We start from the raw sequence: 18,555 nt of genomic DNA on the forward strand, positions 1-18,555 counted from the left end.
TAAGTTCCATATTTGACACTTTTTCTCGTGGTCTACATGTAGAATAATAAATGGCCAAATTCATCGATAATCCTTAAAATTGTCCCTAAAATTCACTTAAATTTCTAAACTAAGGTTTATACCTATTAAATCTCTAAACTGCCCAATTTTATTCCAATTGAACCTTTTTTTTTGGCAATCAGCTAACAACTAAAACTGTGTGTTGCACAATGATGTGACAAAAATGGCTAATTGAAAGCTGACACGTGACATTGTAGGTTCAATAATTATTAAAAATTAATTATAAAATTATTTTAAAAATAAAAATTAAAAACTGATTATTAAAAAGAAATTATAAAATTTAAAAAGACAAATTATTAAAAACTAATTATAAAATTATTTTAAAAATAAAAATAAAATTTTAAAAAATTTTAAAAAATGAAAATAAAAATGGCATTGAGGATCCAAATTATTAAAAATAATTATAAAATTATTTAAAAAATAAAAATAAAAAATTAATTATTAAAAAGAAATTTAAAAAATAAAAATAAAAAATGGCATTGAATTCAAATTATTAAAAAATAATTATAAAATTATTTTAAAAATAAAAAACTGATTATTAAAAAGAAATTATAAATTTTTAAAAAAAATGAAAATAAATAATGGCACTGAGGATCCAAATTATTGAAAAATAATTATACAATTATTTAAAAAATAAAAATAAAAAACTGATTATTTAAAAGAAATTATAAATTTATTTTTAAAATAAAAATAAAATTATAAAATTTAAAAAAATAAAAATAAAAAACTAATTCCCCACCTTCCCCCAAGTCCTCGCGTTCATCTTCTCTCAACCCCCCCTCCCCCCGCCCCCGCCCCCCCGCCCCGCGCCCCCCGCCGCCCTTGACATTCATCTTCTCTTCCACTGCGTTCATCTTCTTTCCCATTAAAGTAAACTTTGTTTCACTGTGAACCTCAAAAATACACACAGAAGAAATTTTTATTTAAAATCTACTTTAAAAATTTAAAGGGGGGCTAAAAAAAACATCTTTCTTAAAAATTTTCATAAAATAGTAATATTAATGGAGAAAAAAGCGATCTTTCTTATAATTTTTCAACAAAAAAGTGATGTTTGTTGTAATTTTTCAAGAAATGGTAATACTAATGGGGGAAAAAAAGTGAATTTTGTTGGAATTGTTCAAGAAATGAGGATAATTATGGTGGATTAAAAAGAAATTGTTTATGTGAAGATGCGGGGATAGGGTAGGATTGAAGACGATGAAATACGGGGTGGGGTAGGGTTGAAGACGATGAAGAGACGGGGTGGGTTGGGGTTGAAGACGCAGGGGGTGGGGTGGGGGTGGGATGCTATGAAGAAGATGATACCAGGGGGTGGGGTGCTTTTTTAAAAAAAAGATTAAGAAATTAAAAATTATATTAATAAATTAATTTAAATATAAATTTTTAAATTAATATTTTTTGGGGCTCAGTGCTACTTGGCACCTTTCTATTGGATATTATTTAAAATAACGTGTCTTATGCGCCCCTAGTGAGTGGACAATACGCGGACTGCTACATAAGCAAAAAATGTCCAATTGAAACAAAATTGGGTGGTTTAAGGGTTTGATAGATACAAACTTTAATTTAGGGGTTTAAGTGAATTTTAGGGATAAGTTTAAGGGGTTATCGATGAGTTTGCCATAATAAATTGTAGTACTATTGTTTTCTATTTATTTATTTATTTATTTTTAAAATCGTGCGTCAATTAAAGCTTTCTACCAGAAGTTATGATATTCTTTATCAATAAATATTTGCGGCATGGCTAGAATGTCGATTATGAATTTGGTTGAACCAGTAACTTTGTGTTTTATTAATCCTAAAACACCATATTATATTCTCGAGAATGAAGAAATTTTTAGAAGAAAATATTTTTTCCGTATATAGAATGAGAAAAATCTAAATTATTCAAGCTAATTATTTTGGATAATATTTATTTTTTAAGATGAGATATTTGAAAACATGACAATTAGGCATAAAACATGTGGTTCGAAATACATGAATTTTTCCCAAACAAGAAAATTGGTGTAATGTATTTAATGTAAATTAGCCTTTATTATTTTGAACTTTTATTAGACATTTTAAAATTTGTGGACAATATAAGTACACCAAGGCATCAAATAAATAAATATCAAGTGGTTTGAGTTTTGAATGTAAATAATTGGACTTCAAATCTAAGCCACTAGTTTGGTGATCATGATCCTCAACTCAATCAATACTCTAGATGACTTTTGAAAAATAAATGTATATATTTTCTCAATTTTATTTTACTTGTATTTATCTAATAAAAATATTAATTAGAAATGTATTTTATAAAATTAATCTTTTTAATGAATTTTTAGAACTTTATTAATTACAAAATTAACCTTACTATTACTACTATTACTATTGTTGTTATTACTACTATTATTATTTTATATATTTATTTAATACTAAAAGTAATAAGAAAAAGAAGTAATAAATTTTCTTAATTTCTAAAAATGGATAAGTAAACTGAAATATTTAATTTTAGTATAAAAGTCATGTAAAATGAAACTGGAAATATATATATTGTGTGAACTTGGTTGACTACTCTTAATCAATTGAAGCCATCATTATTTGATAATTTGACTCTTGATTGGAGTAATTACTATGTGCTCATTTCAACTTGGACCATTAATTTGGCTATTTTTGGACTAATTTTCAATACAAAGATGTAAATTTAAGACTTTTACCTAAAAAGGGGAAAAACTAAGGGAAGAAAGAGGAATAGAGAATAATAACTTATGTACTTGTATTTTGTTTTTGTTCCTTTTTGTACCTATAAATAAATAATTATGCTAAATTGATTTTATCAATACGGAAGAGGGCGTAATATATTCCTCAAGTATTAGAAATGATCTTAAAATATTCTTCTTCTACCTTTAAAGTTTAAAAGTTAGGATTTTTATTTGAAATGTGATAGCTTCTTATTGATTGAAATTTTAATTAATTAAAAACTTATTAATTCACAAATCCAACCTGAATCCACTTAAAATTACCCAAATCGATTGACTAAAGTATCTAAAAGAATAGACAACTACCACTACTTGATCAATGAACTTATTGTGATTGTAATTGATCCATTGATCAAGTAGTTGTAGCTCTATACTTTTAGATACTTCAGTTAATCAATTTGGGTTCTGGGATTTGATTTTTTTACGTGGATTAGGGTTGAGTTTGTGAAATAATAAATTTTTTGATTAATTAAAATTTCAATCAATAAGAAATTGTCACATATCAAATGAAAATTTTAATTATTAATTTTTGAAGTGTGTGTAAAAAATAACCGGGGGGGGGGGGGGGGGAGGTGTAAAATAGAACTTATAGATTGATGTGAAGGTATTTTAGAGCCTAAAGATGGCCCGGAAGGATATTAGAGCTCAAAGATGGAAGATGAATATTTTAGGATCATTTCCAATACTTGAAAGGTATATTAAGCACCTTTCCGTTATCAATAAGAATTATTGTGACAGAAATGATAAATATTCCTTCATCTTCAAATTAAAGCCTTAGGTATATGAATTTACCGTCGACATGGACTTTTTGGTGTAAAGTCAAATTTAATCGAATTTAGTATAAATATCAAAAATCTAATAAAAAGATGGTAAATTTTTGGGATCTTTTGGCCATTAGACAAACTCTTTAATGCATTTACGTCTCTTATCAAATAAACTTTCATTCACTTAATTAGGTATACTCCCTTTCTTCCATTTCAAGTTTTCTAATTACTTATTATAATCTTGATTTATAGTTTCAGTGGTACATTCAATATTTTAATTTTATAATTTAAAATTTAATTAAGACAATCACCTTTAAGTATTAGGGAATTGACCAAGTATTACTTCACTTCTTCTTAATTCAAATTATTCCTAACAATACTTGATAAAGTCCTAATAATACACTTGATAAAGTACTAGTATTTGATCACCATATGGAGTTTATAAAGCTAAGGACTTGAGTTGCGATAAGGGGAAGTTGCTCAGATAGTAAGTATCAGTGAGTCAGGATTTTTATTGAGGGGTTTAAAAGTGCATATACGAACTAGTCGAAGGCGTTCAATATCTACTATATATACATAAAAAATAATTTTAACTATACATAAACAGTGTAATTTTTCACCGAAGTGAGTTCGGATGAATCCCCTCATTGTATGCTAGCTCCGCTCTGGTAAGCACTCCCTAGTGAATAAATAGTACCTACTTTTATAAAAATAATTATTATTATAATAATCTAAAGTACATAAAATAAAATAGGACAGTTGAATTCGAGAAGATGTATATGAACTACTAAATTTCAAGTACAATTTTGTCCAATTCAATTTTCCTATTTTTTGAAAAAAAATAAAAATATGTACACAAATCATTCTACTGATTTCTTTTTTGTGTTTCCTATTTCTATCAAATCATTACAATTGTTTGCTCTTTTGGTCCTATTTTCCTAAAATGGATATGAAGATAATAAATTCATAGGTATACAAGGAGAATTCCTCCATGCCTTTGCATGAATTTTGAGAATATCTCTAGCTCTATCCTTAGCTTTACTTCCACAATCAACTTGAAGTACCAAACAAAGCTTTGCCACAACACCCAAACTCAACATCTCTTGAACAACACTTTGTGTTGATGAAAACTTTGATATCGAATGCAATATCTTGATTGCCCTTTCGCTCCCTACTTTCGAAACCCTAAGTATTTTCTTCGAGACGATGGCTAACCCTCCCGGATGATTCAACAGCTCGGCTCTCCCTTCTGCGCTCTGACAAATTTGATCCAGCAAGATTAGCATCAGTTCGCAGGTCCTTTTCTCGGATGAATCGAGCAGAAGGTCCACCAAAACCCTAACGGCTCCTGCCTCAGCTGCTTTCACTCTGTTCCTCCCAAATGGACACGCGTGCGCTAGCACTTGCAATGACGCTTTGGTGGCCTTTTGAGAGATCTCATCCCTCAAGACTCGAACCACTTGAGCGAAGAACTCTTTCTTCAAGCTCGAAAATAGAGTTGGTAGTGTGGATGCTTCGAACATGTCTTTCATCAGCATCACCGCGTAAGCCCTTGACTCATAGCTCCCACGCTGCATGACGCGTGTCAGTGACTCGATGAATTCACCATTTCCACTCGTGATGAGTGACCTCAATCCATCTTCTGATAACTTGAGTTGGTAGAGGATGCTTAATGCTTCATCTTTAGTACTCATGAAACCCTCTTCACCCAACACATCACTCGAATCAATCACAACAGAGGCTAAGAACTCTGCTGCGCCCGCAGACTCCATGCAACGCTTGTTAGCATCGTTCACAGAAGCTATGGATCTAAGTGTGTTGAGTGATTTCATTTGCATTTCGCGCGATTTCGCTTCTTTCATGAGCTTTAAGATTTGAGCTTTGCTGACCGGAGGCTTCGGTGTAGGGAACCTCTCGATGCCATGGGACGCATTGAGAGTACACCACGATTGGATGAATCGTCGTAGAGTGACATTAGGGGTCAACTCTATGCTCGTAAGGGATTGCTTCGTAACCGGACACGTATTGTTCTTAGCTGAGAATATCCATCTCTCGATGTTCTCTCGATCGTATGTTATTCCAGTCGAGATCGTGACTGGATCTTTCATCATCTCCAGTGAAATCGGACAGAGGAAATAAGGTGGTACCTCAATTTCTTCCATTTGTACTTTGAAAATTTTTCAAGATTATTCGAAGGAGGAGAATCTTATAAGAAAGATTGCAAATATGACTAAAAACAAGAAGATTATTTTTGAGTAGATGAAGAAGTTGAAGATATATTTGTTGAGATTTAGATAGAAATTTTATAAAGATGAGTAGTGAATTGGTTTGGAAAATAAGTGTGTTTGGTTGTGGCTATATATATATAGAGATTTTCAAAGTCAAAACTCAAAACACGCAAATAGGAGAAGACTTTTACATGGGTGTTTCCTTTTATAATTATTTAATTTAATAAAAGATTGTTTACAGCTCGAGGAAAAAAACAATTTTTAAAAATTTTGTACATTAATTAAATTTCAATATGCTACCTATTTAAGATTATTTAAAAGACTTTTGATATATATACATATTTTTATTTTATAATGAATTAATGAGCATAAGATTTAAAAATCTCTTTTATTTTTTCAATAAATTGCATGCAAAGGCGGATTCAAATATTAAATTTTATGAGTTTTAAAATTTAAGACGGCAATCTCATATTTTAATAATAAGTGTTTAATTGCTTGACATATACTCCTTCCCTCTTGAAATAAATATTATTTTAGCTCATTTAACGTTCACTATCTTTATTTATTAGATTTTTTTTTTTTAAGAATTGAGCACTATTAAAGAAAAATACTACTATAATTCTTTAGTTTAAGGATATAATTGGAAACAATTATTTATTTCAAAATTATTGAATTCTTTGGAATTCATTTCCTGAAGAACGTGTATTTACGTGGGCCAAGTGTGTGTACGTAGTAGAAAAAATGAAAAATACAGCACACTTTTGACTTTCAAAATAAATAAAAACACATGCATCGTTCATTTTCTTATGTCTAATTCGTGTTCGGGTTGGAGCTAGTGTATATTTCGAGTTCATTCAAACCCTTTCAGCAAAATATTAAATTCTTTATATATAATAAAATTAATTTTTATATATATGCAGTAAATATTAAAAAAAAATTCAATTAGTTCGTTTATTCACTTTTAAATTACTTAATAAAAATCTTAATTTCGTCATTGTTCATAATTTAGGTATTTATTACACTACCATATGTTTATTTAGTGATAGAATGATAGAATGTGACATTTGCCAATTGCCGACGTGACAACAACTACTACTACGTAGACGTGTTTTTTTATTTAATAATTATTTTTGTCTGAATTTCCATTTTGGCTCCGTTTTCTAGTTATTTTCGACTTTCAACAAGTGACGGAGTTAGAATTTATGGATCGTAGATGCTTGAAAGGTTCAAATACATATGTTGGCATCTAAAGTTTTAAGATTTCGCTTGATAATTAAAGCACTCATCTATTTTCTTGCCTTACTGGGTGCATTTCTAAATATTATATCAAATTATATATATATTTTTTATATAATTATACCTAATTTGTGTTATATTTAACGGGCGCTAAAACATTCAAAAATTGGCTATAGGTCTGCTCCTGATTTATTTGTCCTGCTGGTGCACCGCCTCATTGGTAACCCTAGTTCGGCGGCCTCCTTCCGAGCCCAATCGGGTTATTTCTATTGAGGGTTCACCAACTTGAATACTTGAATTAGGTTGAATGTAGATTGACCCGACCCTTTTGCTGGACTTATTAAAAGCTACTAGCAATAGTGGCGGATCCATAATTTAAGAATTGTGGGTGCTCTGGAGGTTCGGATGGATATTGATGTCTAAATTTTTTCGATTCTACTTAGAAATTAAATCATCCAGTTATCTTTTTGGTTACTGAGTACTTTTCTAAATCTTATGCAACTTTTTATATATTTTTTTATATAATTATACATAATTTGTCTCGAATATAACGTCATAACTCTAATAACTCCGGTGTTCGCAAAACCTATCAATCCTGCATTTAATGATGAATATATATCATTTTATTAGGCTTACATGCAGGAACTATATGTAAAAGACATATTTCAATAATTAGCGATGACATAATAAAATTATTATTTCTATTTATTATTTTGATACCGATCAAATCAAATATGAACGAATAAATATGAGAAAAGAAAAAAGTTAATTGACTTAGGAAATTGGTGGATGTCCATTCAGCCTAAGATAAGAATTACTAATAATTTAAACATGTGTTTTACATGATTTTTCAATTTTTATTATTAAAGAAAAAGACCCACATGTAATATTAAATGCACTAGTGAATATTTCTTTCTCCTTTTATATATATGCCCTTTTTTTTTTGGTTTTTTGGTTTCTTATTTGAAATAGTCGAATGCTATTAATGTGTAATAAATAGATCAAATGTTAGCTTGGAGACTTATAATTATTTTTTTGGAGTAATCAGAGTGTCGATAGCAATTGTTATTTAAATTACTGGATCGGGAGATTTAAAAAACTTATTGATGGAAATTTTTGTATCATTATCAGATGAATTTCGCTCCATTTCAACAACCTAAAATTAAACACTTTAATAACCTATTAAATTTAGTAGTTCGCTAAACGATTTATAGTAGGTCTTTCTATGGGGATAATTGTATTTATGTAAATAGTTTTAGATCCTAAATTAAATTAACTAATAGTCCCTCACTTAACTGATACTCTTCGAAAAAATCTTAAACTTATTATTTATGTAATGGAAATAGTTTCGACTTACAAATGCATTAATTTTTTAGATTATTTTAGTAAAGATAAAAACTACTACATGAAAAGTATAGTATAAATTAATATAGGTAATAATTTGAAACATTTAAAATTTATCGTAAACATATTGTTTGACTCCTCAAATAATTTTTAGTATTACTTTTACTATATTCATAAACATATTTGGGGATTCATATAGTAACTCTTTTGCAACTTTTTAAATTATTTATTCCTTAATATTTTATTTAGTATATATGTCCCTTTCAAGCAGCCATAAGACTTTAAAAAGTAAATTTTAAAATTAGTTATCATTATATTGTACAATAAGGGTCGTTTGGTAGGAATATAGATAATACATGAATTAGTAATACAGGGATTAATAATGCAGAAATTACAATGCTTGAATTATTTTTTATCATGTGTTTGATTCATTGTATTAAAAATAAAATATACCATTGATTGTATTTGATTTAAAACTCTACAAAGATTTTTTTTTACATTTATACCTTGAATTTTTGTGGGATTTCCTGTTGTATTAAATTAGTCAAGTTAAAAACTAGAATACTACTATATTAAAAATTTGTTACTAAGGTATACTGTGTTATTACGAAAATCCTTAATAGCATAGTGTACTTTCAATATTTTTTTTATATGTCAAATATGACTTAAATTATAGATTTAAGGCTACATAGATGTTTAAATACCTAAAATTTATTTAAAATAAATAAATAAATATTCAAGTCATCAATCCATAAACTAAACTTTTTTTTATTTAAAAAGCACCCTTCTCTACGAAGAAAAATTCAAACTAGTAAGTAAAACAAACCAAATATATTAAAAAAATAAAAAAAATAAAAAAAAGCAAACATTTGAAATCATCAAATTACAATGAATCGAATTTGAAAAATTATATAGGACATTTATAATTAACCCAATATAATTAAAGAGGACATCAAATTATAAAAGGAATTTAGAAAAAGAAATTGAGGGATAATTTGGTCATTTAGGGGTCTTATCCATGGATTATTAAACCTTGGATTAGCTATCCCTCCATTTACTATGGATAAAATAATATCACATATGTTGTATAAGCAATCCATGTATTAAGTTAAAAAAAGTAACCAAACAATGTATTGAATGGAACTAAATTTTAATCCAAGGATTATTCTAATTAATACGGCCTACCAAATGGGTCCTAAAACAAAAGCTATAAGAGACCAAGTTTGAATTTTGTTGGGAGTGTTTAGATATCTGTAATATCTAATTTTAAAAAAATTCAAAAATTGTTTATATAATTTATTTCCTGTCATCATTTTGGTATATCATTTTTCTAGTTATACATGCATGAAGTTAAACTGTACTTTTTTTTTTTTTTTTTTTGGTTATGTTCCCTCTATAAACCTAAATATTGTTTTGCACATGTGATGTAACCTAATAAAAATAGTATTAGAACTCGTGAGATGCGAATTAAAATAATAAGAATGTTTATCATATCAAATTATGAATATTTGACTTATTTGAGCATATAATTTGATTATAGCTATGGACTTAAATAAAACGAATCATATAATAATCGAATAACTTCTAAATGAAAAATATCAGATATGTTTAAATAATGTAATCAGTGTGAGAGGTTAGTTTTGGATGATTTCAGGCGGGGTAAGGGTAGGCCGAAGAAATACTGAAGAGAGGTCATTAGACGTGACATGAAACAGTTACAGCTTACTGATAACATGACCCTAGATAGGAAAGTATGGAGGACGCAAATTAGGTTAGAAGGCTAGTGCATGTGGGGGAGTCACAGCCAGTAGTTAGGAGAGCTTTGGAATAGCCGGATTGATAGTCTTAGGGCTATGTTCATAGGTTGGAGCCGATAGTAGGAGGGTATGGGGGTGGTAGGTGTCTTTGGTTCGTCAGTGTAGGGTATTACTTTGTGAATGTCTTATTTCTGTTATTTCTTTATTACAGCTTTGATTATTATTCTTTGTGTTGAGCCGGGGGTCTATCGGAAAAAACATCTCTACTTCTCTGAAGGTAGTGGTATGGACTGCATACATTTCACCCTTTCCAGATCTCACTGTGTGAAAATACACTGAGTTTGTTGTTGTATGTAATCACAAATAATAAACACACTACTCGATAGAGGATGTTAACATTCAGACATTAAGTTAATCATAATCAAGTATTTTTAATTAAAAACAAAATATATATATTTTTTTAATCTTGTATGAAAGATACTTTATCCTAATGGATAGGTGCCTCAATTGCATACACGTGTTTCATTATTTGTACTTAGAAAAAAAAAGTCCTAGCCAGCTACAGTATTAATGGAAGCAGCTATACAAACAGTTGGTCAAAATAATTTTTTTAAAAAATATTTATGGTAGTTAAAGATGACTTTTAAAAATTTGTGGGGCATGATATAATTGCAATATATACTTTGAGATTCATGTATGGGGTTTTCATTTTGCATGGATTATATTCCTAAGATGACTAATCTCAAAATTAATTTTAACATGAACTTATTTAATATTTACTTGGAATAAAATTTATCGAATAACTCATCTCGAGATTAATTATTTTGAAATTTTAGTGTTTTTTTTATTCCTTCTTGAGAGTGGGATAACTAATTTCGAAATAACTAATACCGAGATTAGTAATACCGAAATAACTTATTTTCCAACCAAATGACCCCTTAACGCTTACGACTCGCCTAGGAACATGCATAACACGTAATACATAATTATTAAACAATTTAAAAAAAACAATAAAAAATTATAAAAATTGCTACAGCTTGAAATTAAAAATACAATTCAATAATTACAAAAAAAAAATAGTGTTATAAGTTACAATAAACAATCTAATGAGTATTATAAGAAATTTTTCACAATGTGAATACCCTAATACAGTAGTTGGGAATTAAAATAACTTAATCCATACAAAATTCTAAAAATAGTTCGAAAAATAACATAAATATACACCCTAACTTACATATTACATAAATTTTCACCTTTATAAAGTAAGTATTAAAATCCCAACCAATTATGTATCTTCCTTGCATGTATCGGGAAGCTAATTATGTATCTTGATAGACCAAAAAAATAATAATATCGTGAGCTAATTATGTATCTTTACAAGAAAAAATGTATCTTCGTTGGATGTATCATGTATCTCGACAGACCCAAAATCAATATAATGTATCTCGATAGATTTGAAATCGATAAGAAATGTATCGTGAGCTAATTATGTATCTTTACAAGGAAAAAATGTATCTTTGTTGGATGTATCATGTATCTCGACAGACCCAAAATCAATATAATGTATCTCGATAGATTCGAAGTCAATAAGAAATGTATCGTGAGCTAATTATGTATCTTTACAAAGAAAAAATGTGTCTTCGTTGGATGTATCATGTATCTTGATAGACCCAAAATCAATATAATGAATCTCGATATATTCGAAATCGATAAGAAATGTATCGTCAGCTAATTATGTATCTTTACAAAGAAAAAAATATATCTTTGTTGGATATATCAAGAGCTAATTATGTATCTCAATATATTCAAAATTAAAATTTATACTAATTATGCAAAATATTGAAATTTTCTATAATTAAACTTCAAACTATCGCATTTTATGTTCTTTGCACAATATAGTTATATTTAAGCCCAATGCTAGAGTCATAAGATGGGCCTCAACTTGAAAATGATTATGGGCTATTAAAATGGATTTAGCCCATGACCTGCCAAATAAAACCATATCTTAACTTATTATTATTATGTAGAGCTGTCAAAACAGGTCGGCTAAGCCCATTCAGGCTAGCCCATTCGGGCTAGCCCACACGAGCTTTGAGTTTGACGGGTTAGATTGGGTTGATCCATCAAAATGATAGGCCAAAAAACACCAAGCCCACAATATTACTCTATGGGCTGCGGGGCTCACGGGCAAGCCCACTTTTTTTAAAAAAATATTTTATAATTTAATTTTAGAATGTTAATAAACATAAATATTATCAGATAATATTGCATAGTGTTAATACTTGTTAATTAAGTCTCCAACAAAAATATTCCTAATTGTGAAATTAAGTAACTTTTGGCATGATATCCTTCAAACCAAATAAAAATACTAATAAGCAATCTAAATAGTTGCATGTATTTGACTTACGGGCCAGCCCATGGGCTAGCCCAACCCACATTTCTCAAGCCCTACGAGCCATGGGCTTATCTAGGCCGGGCTAAAAAGCCCTGTTCTTAAATGGGTCGCAAAAATTGAAGCCCAACTCCATCAAATTATAGGTTGGGTCGGACGGCCCAACGGACCTGACCCATATTGACGGATCTATAATATTATGCTTAAATTTCAATCCTTTAAAATAATTACGTAAATTATTTATTTTACCTCCTCTCGCTAAACTACACAAATACGTCATAAAGAAACATTTTTTCTCCATTAATTTAATACTCCCTTCACGTATAAACTCACCTCAACTCTATCTTCGTCATTCAACCACATCAATGTCATCCCTAAATTCTTCATTAACAGACCATATAAATACCGCACGAAATGTATCTAGTATGTCTCTACAAAGTTGTTACTTGAAAATATCAATGGAGGTGAAGAAGAGTATTGTGTGGCAGGTTTCATGAAGTATTCGCCATTAATGACGAGATTGTGAATGACATAAAGATATATTAAGGGACCGTGTAGAAAGGGTACAAATGTTATGTATCATACTGATTTTTGTGCACAGAAACATAAGAATGATGTATTTGATTGAAAATACTGAGATGTAGGACTTATATGTATCGAAATAAGATCTGTATTACTGATACATAAGAACTATTTCTGCTTTAAATTCAACTGATTGATTAGTTATGTATCGAAAAGTGATGTATCTTACCCAATAAAAGGTATCCAATTATTTTAAAGTCAGGATTTTAATGTAATTTAGAAAAAAAATGAGGTTAAGGAGTAATTAGCTACTAAAGGATTGAGGTTTATGTAAATTATCCTTTCATTTTTAGGAAAAAAAATTGATTTCTCATCTGATGCCCGGTATTCTTATTGAAAATTTCGACGAATTTAGAATCGTGTTACAGGATTTAATTCTGAGCAAGACGCTCTCAACAATATTTCTTTTTACTCCCAGGGTTTAAACTCAAATCCTCTAACTAAGAGTGAAGAAATCTTAATCGTCCCATCATAACACATATTGAATTTTTTTTGAAGTTACCATACTTAAAGATACATTCTCTTGTTCAAATTTGTATGATGTTTATTTAAATTCATTAATTATATCAACTGACATCTCATTGTTAGAAAATACTTTGGGTAGACACTATTATTATTCAGTTAGAGTCGACTATATAAATTTTTATTTTATTTTAACCTATTTTGTATCAGCATCACACTAACTAAAATAAGTTAATATATTATAATAATCATAATTTAGTTATTTTTACTCTGATTTGTAGATATTTTAAGATAACTTTCTTTCATGTAATTTTAATTGTACCACATCTCCTTTTAACTCTTTTCACTTATTGTACTTTTACAATTACAAATCAATTATACATTTATAGACTGACACAAAATATATTCAAATTATCTCAAGCGATCTTTTCGCATTTTATTTTATTATGCTATTTACAGCTTTCAGCGAATGTGGTCATTTTTAATCTTATCCAATTTTTTATGACCATATATAGAATGAATATATGTAATAACAAATTATATAACACCGCAATTTATCTTTACCAAACTACAGATTTCTTTTTATTAATTATCTAAATCTTTTTTTTTTTTCTTAAAACAACGGGATACATTCACAAATCCATAATAATTTTTTTGATACATAATTTTAGTTATGTATTTTCCTTTGGTCTAGTTAATTTATTATGTATCTCAACCAAGTAGTTTCAGAAACGAATTTTAATTTATTATGTATTTCGATCAAGTAGTTTTAGAAACGGATATATCTCAGTAATCAATATTCTGTATTCGGATGCTAATTATATTTGAGCAAAAATGAAGTAGTTGTTCCATGCATAAGTTCAAAAATATGTATCTTAACTTCAAAATTATGTATCCGGATGCTAATTATGTATCCAGAACTTGCAAAATAAAAAATTATTTATAATTTAGCAACGAGTAAAAATAAAAAGTACAATTAAAAATAAACGAGTTCATTATGAATATGTTAGACATCAGCAGCCCAATAATTATTACACATTATTAATCAATCTTATAATTATTCTATAGAACTTACATTTTTACATTGATAGACATCCTTCTTTTATTAGTACCTAAATAACAACTCTTCATTTTGACAATCTAATTCTAATCCTATATAATATCTTCATATACCATTTCAAAATTAAGATAGAAAGCTCAAACTTTTTTTTTTTTTTTGGCCCCCTTTTTCAAAATTAAGAAAGCCCCCTTTTTCAAAATTAAGAAACTTTGACTCCATGATCATTAATCAATACCTATATAATATATGGATGAAAAAAAATACCTATATAATATATTATTTGCCCAAGTTGTAGAAGAAAATTAGATCAAAAATACAAGCAATCATCTATATACCTCGAGACCAACAAATTAAACCAAGACAAAGTCAAGCTTCATTAAACTTATAAAATATAATACAGCAAACAACATAAATTTCGATAGTTCAGAGTTTGACTATAAAAAATCTTAATATTTTACATAATTACTGAAAAATTTCGATTTCAGGTCTGTCGAGATACACAATTTACTTATAGAGATACATAATTAGCTTATGATACGCGATTTACTTATAATAAATTCAATAAAGATACATTTTTTCCTTTATAGAGATACATAATTAGCTTCTAATACATTTTTTTTATTTTGGGCCTGTCAAGATGCATAATACATCTAACGAAGATACATTTTTCTCTTTGGAAAAATGCATAATTAGCTCTCAATATATTTTTTCCAATTTTAAATCTGTCGAGATACATAATTAGCCCCGCCTTGAAAATGAGGCTTCATAAAGAAAATCCTTTTTCCTTTGTACTTAGGAGTTCTTTTACGTATTAACTAAATTAAATAGTTAGGAAAACTTTAACTTATAAATTAGAACAAGCTTACAATCATCTCAATAAATAGAGAAATGGACATACCCATCAAAATAATAGTCAGCAAATATATGTTTTTTTGTATATTAATGTATCATATACATAAAATATACATTTTAGATAAAAATAATGTAACAAATATATTCTTTCTGTATATTTAGCTAGCGAATATAATTATTTTTGACCGATTAATTAATATAAAACTTGCCCTAAAAATATATATATATAAATAGATGGACAACAGATCAATTTAAGGTGTACTCCACAGTTGCACTTAACTTAAAAAGCCATATACCCTAATTAGAATATAAACAAAACATTTTTTTTTAAAAAAAAAAAAACCTCCATAAAAGAAAATTTAGGTTATTTAAACCTGGTCTAGTTTTAATCAACATTTTATATTGGTTAAAAATCTTGAGCTAGCCCTACAAATTTATTGAACACAATAAATAAAGTCAAAAGTAATATTTTGAATAGATGAAGTTTGAAATTTGGTTCAATAAATAAGTCATCTATAATTCTGTACAAGTGGATATCAAATAAAGTAGTTCTTCATTTACTTGCAAATGATTTCAATTTATTAACATTATTACATGAGATTAACTTTATATATATCAAGAAAATTCTACAATTTTTTTCGAATATTAATTTTAGTAATATAATATGAGATAATCATCAATTAATTTTGATGCTTCGAATATATCAAATGAGATCTCGTGTTCGAGCCCAGTGAAAGAATTTACCTCTGGTAAAGGAACGTTTTCCCTCTCAAAATAAGACTTGTAATAATCACTCAAAATAAAATTTCATATTCGAAGTCAAGTAATCAGTCTCTCAATCGAATACAAGACATCGGATGAAAAACCAAAAATATTCTTGTAAAAATCACAAATTGAAATTTTCCGCATGACTTCGGATTATTAGTCGAGTCTCAAAGCGTATACAGACCCTCTCAAAATAAGACTTGTAATAATCACCCAAAATGGAATGTCAAATTCAAAGTCAAAGTCAATTAATCAGATCTCAAACTGAATACCAGACATCATATGAAAACCAAAAATATTTTCGTAAAAATCACAAAATTGAAATATTCCGACACGAATTCAGATTATCAGTCGAGTCTCAAAGAAGATACAGACCCTCTCATCAAAATAAGACTTGTAATATACACCCAAAATGGAATTTCAGATTCGAAATCAATTAACCACACCTCAAACTGAATATCAGACATCAGATGGAAAACCAAAAAAATTCTCGTAAAAATCACAAAATTGAAATTCTCCAACACGAATTCAGATTATGAATCGAGTCTGAAAGCAGATACAGAAAACTGAATGAAAAACTAAAAAAATAAATTATTTTTTTAAAAAAAAAAAACTTGTAAATGATCATTAAGCATACCTTGTTAAGGTAGCAACTTCAACACAAGGTGAATTCTTCCAAACATCAAAATGACATCTTAGTATTTCCCTGGCTTGATCTTTGAGATATGAAGGACAATCAACTTGAATCATAGTACAAATCTTTGACACAACTTTAACTTTCAAAAATTCTTGTAGAACCCCACTTGTTGATGAATATTTTGAAATTAAACAAAGAATTAATATACCTTTTTCATCAACAATTGGTGAAACTTTCAAAATTCTCTTTGTAATCATAGCAATTCCACATGCATGACTTAATAGTTGTGCCCTCCCATCAGCACAAGAGCATAAGTTGAATAATATCCCAAAAATAAGCTCTTTGGTCTTTTTATTTGATGTAAAATAATTGATTTCGAGCTCGATGAGCTCGAATATTGCCCTTGATTCGATCATCATTTTACGATTTCTGGCTGATGGACTGGTGTCTAGCATGACATGCAGAGCGTCGTTGACCCCTTTTTGCGCGATGATGGTGGTAGTACTGTAACTCTGGCGTAGCAAACCGGTTATTGTATCGAATAATTGGGGTTTTAGTCTCTCCAATGTGGTCGAATTCGCCTTTTGGATGATGGATCTCAGTAGGCTCACCGCGTGGTTCTTGATCGCTGCATGGCTCTGCATGTCGCGATGATCATCAAGACCTAACGCCCACGTTATTGAATCGATTAATATCTCTTCGCGATTTTCGACTTTATAATTATCACCCCATATCAAAGAAAGTGTACTTAGGGATTTTTCAAGTCCATTAGTGTCACATTTCTTGTAACATTGGATCAAGAATTTAACTAGGGCTTTATGTACTCCAACTTCGACCATGCACATCTTATTTCTCTCATTCTCCTTAGCCAACACCTCCAACCTCTCTAACGTCTTGATCTCCGTCCTGGGGACCGAGAGATCAAGCACGAGGTTGAGGACGTACGTTTTGCTTAACGGAGGCTTCGGAGTACTACTCAAGATCAAATCTACACCGTTGAATCCATTCATCACGCACCACGCCTGAATCAAACGCCGTAGAGTGTGGTTTGGTGTCAGGTCAGAGCCTCGTGGCACGTGCACCTTCGTGACCGGACAAATGGTGCGATTATTACAGTTCTTGGACAACCAACACTCGATGCTATCGCGATCATAGGTGATCCCGGTTATCGTCGTAACGGGATCTTTCATGATTTGTAGAGAAATTGGACAAATAAAATACTCAGGAACTTCAATATTATCCATTGAAGAAGAGAAAAAATTGAACTAAAAATGTATTATTATTAATATTATTATTATTTTTTGGCTTTTCAGTTTTTGTTGTTATAATATAAGGTGTTATAATAGATAGTGTGGAAAGAAGAAAACTATGGTAAGAAAAAACGGCTAAGTGTATTGAAGACTGAAGTAAATGAAGATGACTGAAGACTAATAGAGTGGAAAAAATTGTGTAGGGTTTATATTATACTAATATAATTTATATTTATATAGTTTTATATTAATTGATAAAGGAAATAATAAGACTGGTCAAAGAAAATATAGTCATACTTTCTCACAATGTGATTGCTGGTTGACTTTGGTCAAAGTAAAGACCAATAACTAGCTAGATTTTTCTTTTTAAGTTTTTTCATATGATAGAATATCTGTTTTAGAATCTGATTAATTTAAATTTGTATGGTGATACT

The 18,555-nt window shown here is 29.1% G+C and overlaps 2 protein-coding genes across 2 annotated transcripts; both read right to left on the minus strand.

Moving 5' to 3' along the window:
* Positions 1-4,407: 4,407 nt before the first annotated feature.
* Positions 4,408-5,797, minus strand: LOC107846237 (E3 ubiquitin-protein ligase PUB23-like; the record flags this gene model as incomplete). Its single annotated transcript, NM_001324634.1, is given in 1 exon segment — positions 4,408-5,797. A coding segment is annotated over 1 exon segment (1,224 nt). The 3' UTR covers positions 4,408-4,494.
* A 10,761-nt stretch (positions 5,798-16,558) lies between these two features.
* Positions 16,559-18,215, minus strand: LOC107857237 (E3 ubiquitin-protein ligase PUB24-like). Its single transcript, XM_016702168.2, has one exon. The coding sequence runs from the start codon at positions 18,113-18,115 to the stop codon at positions 16,862-16,864; it is 1,254 nt and encodes a 417-aa protein (XP_016557654.1). The 5' UTR covers positions 18,116-18,215; the 3' UTR covers positions 16,559-16,861.
* Between the last annotated feature and the right edge of the window lie 340 nt (positions 18,216-18,555).

Source organism: Capsicum annuum, chromosome 8 (assembly GCF_002878395.1).
Source record: "Capsicum annuum cultivar UCD-10X-F1 chromosome 8, UCD10Xv1.1, whole genome shotgun sequence".
Lineage (NCBI taxonomy): Eukaryota > Viridiplantae > Streptophyta > Magnoliopsida > Solanales > Solanaceae > Capsicum > Capsicum annuum.

Excerpts from the sequence above, each read along its gene's own strand:
- LOC107857237 (XM_016702168.2), bottom strand. The coding sequence starts at position 18,115 with ATGGATAATATTGAAGTTCCTGAGTATTTTATTTGTCCAATTTCTCTA.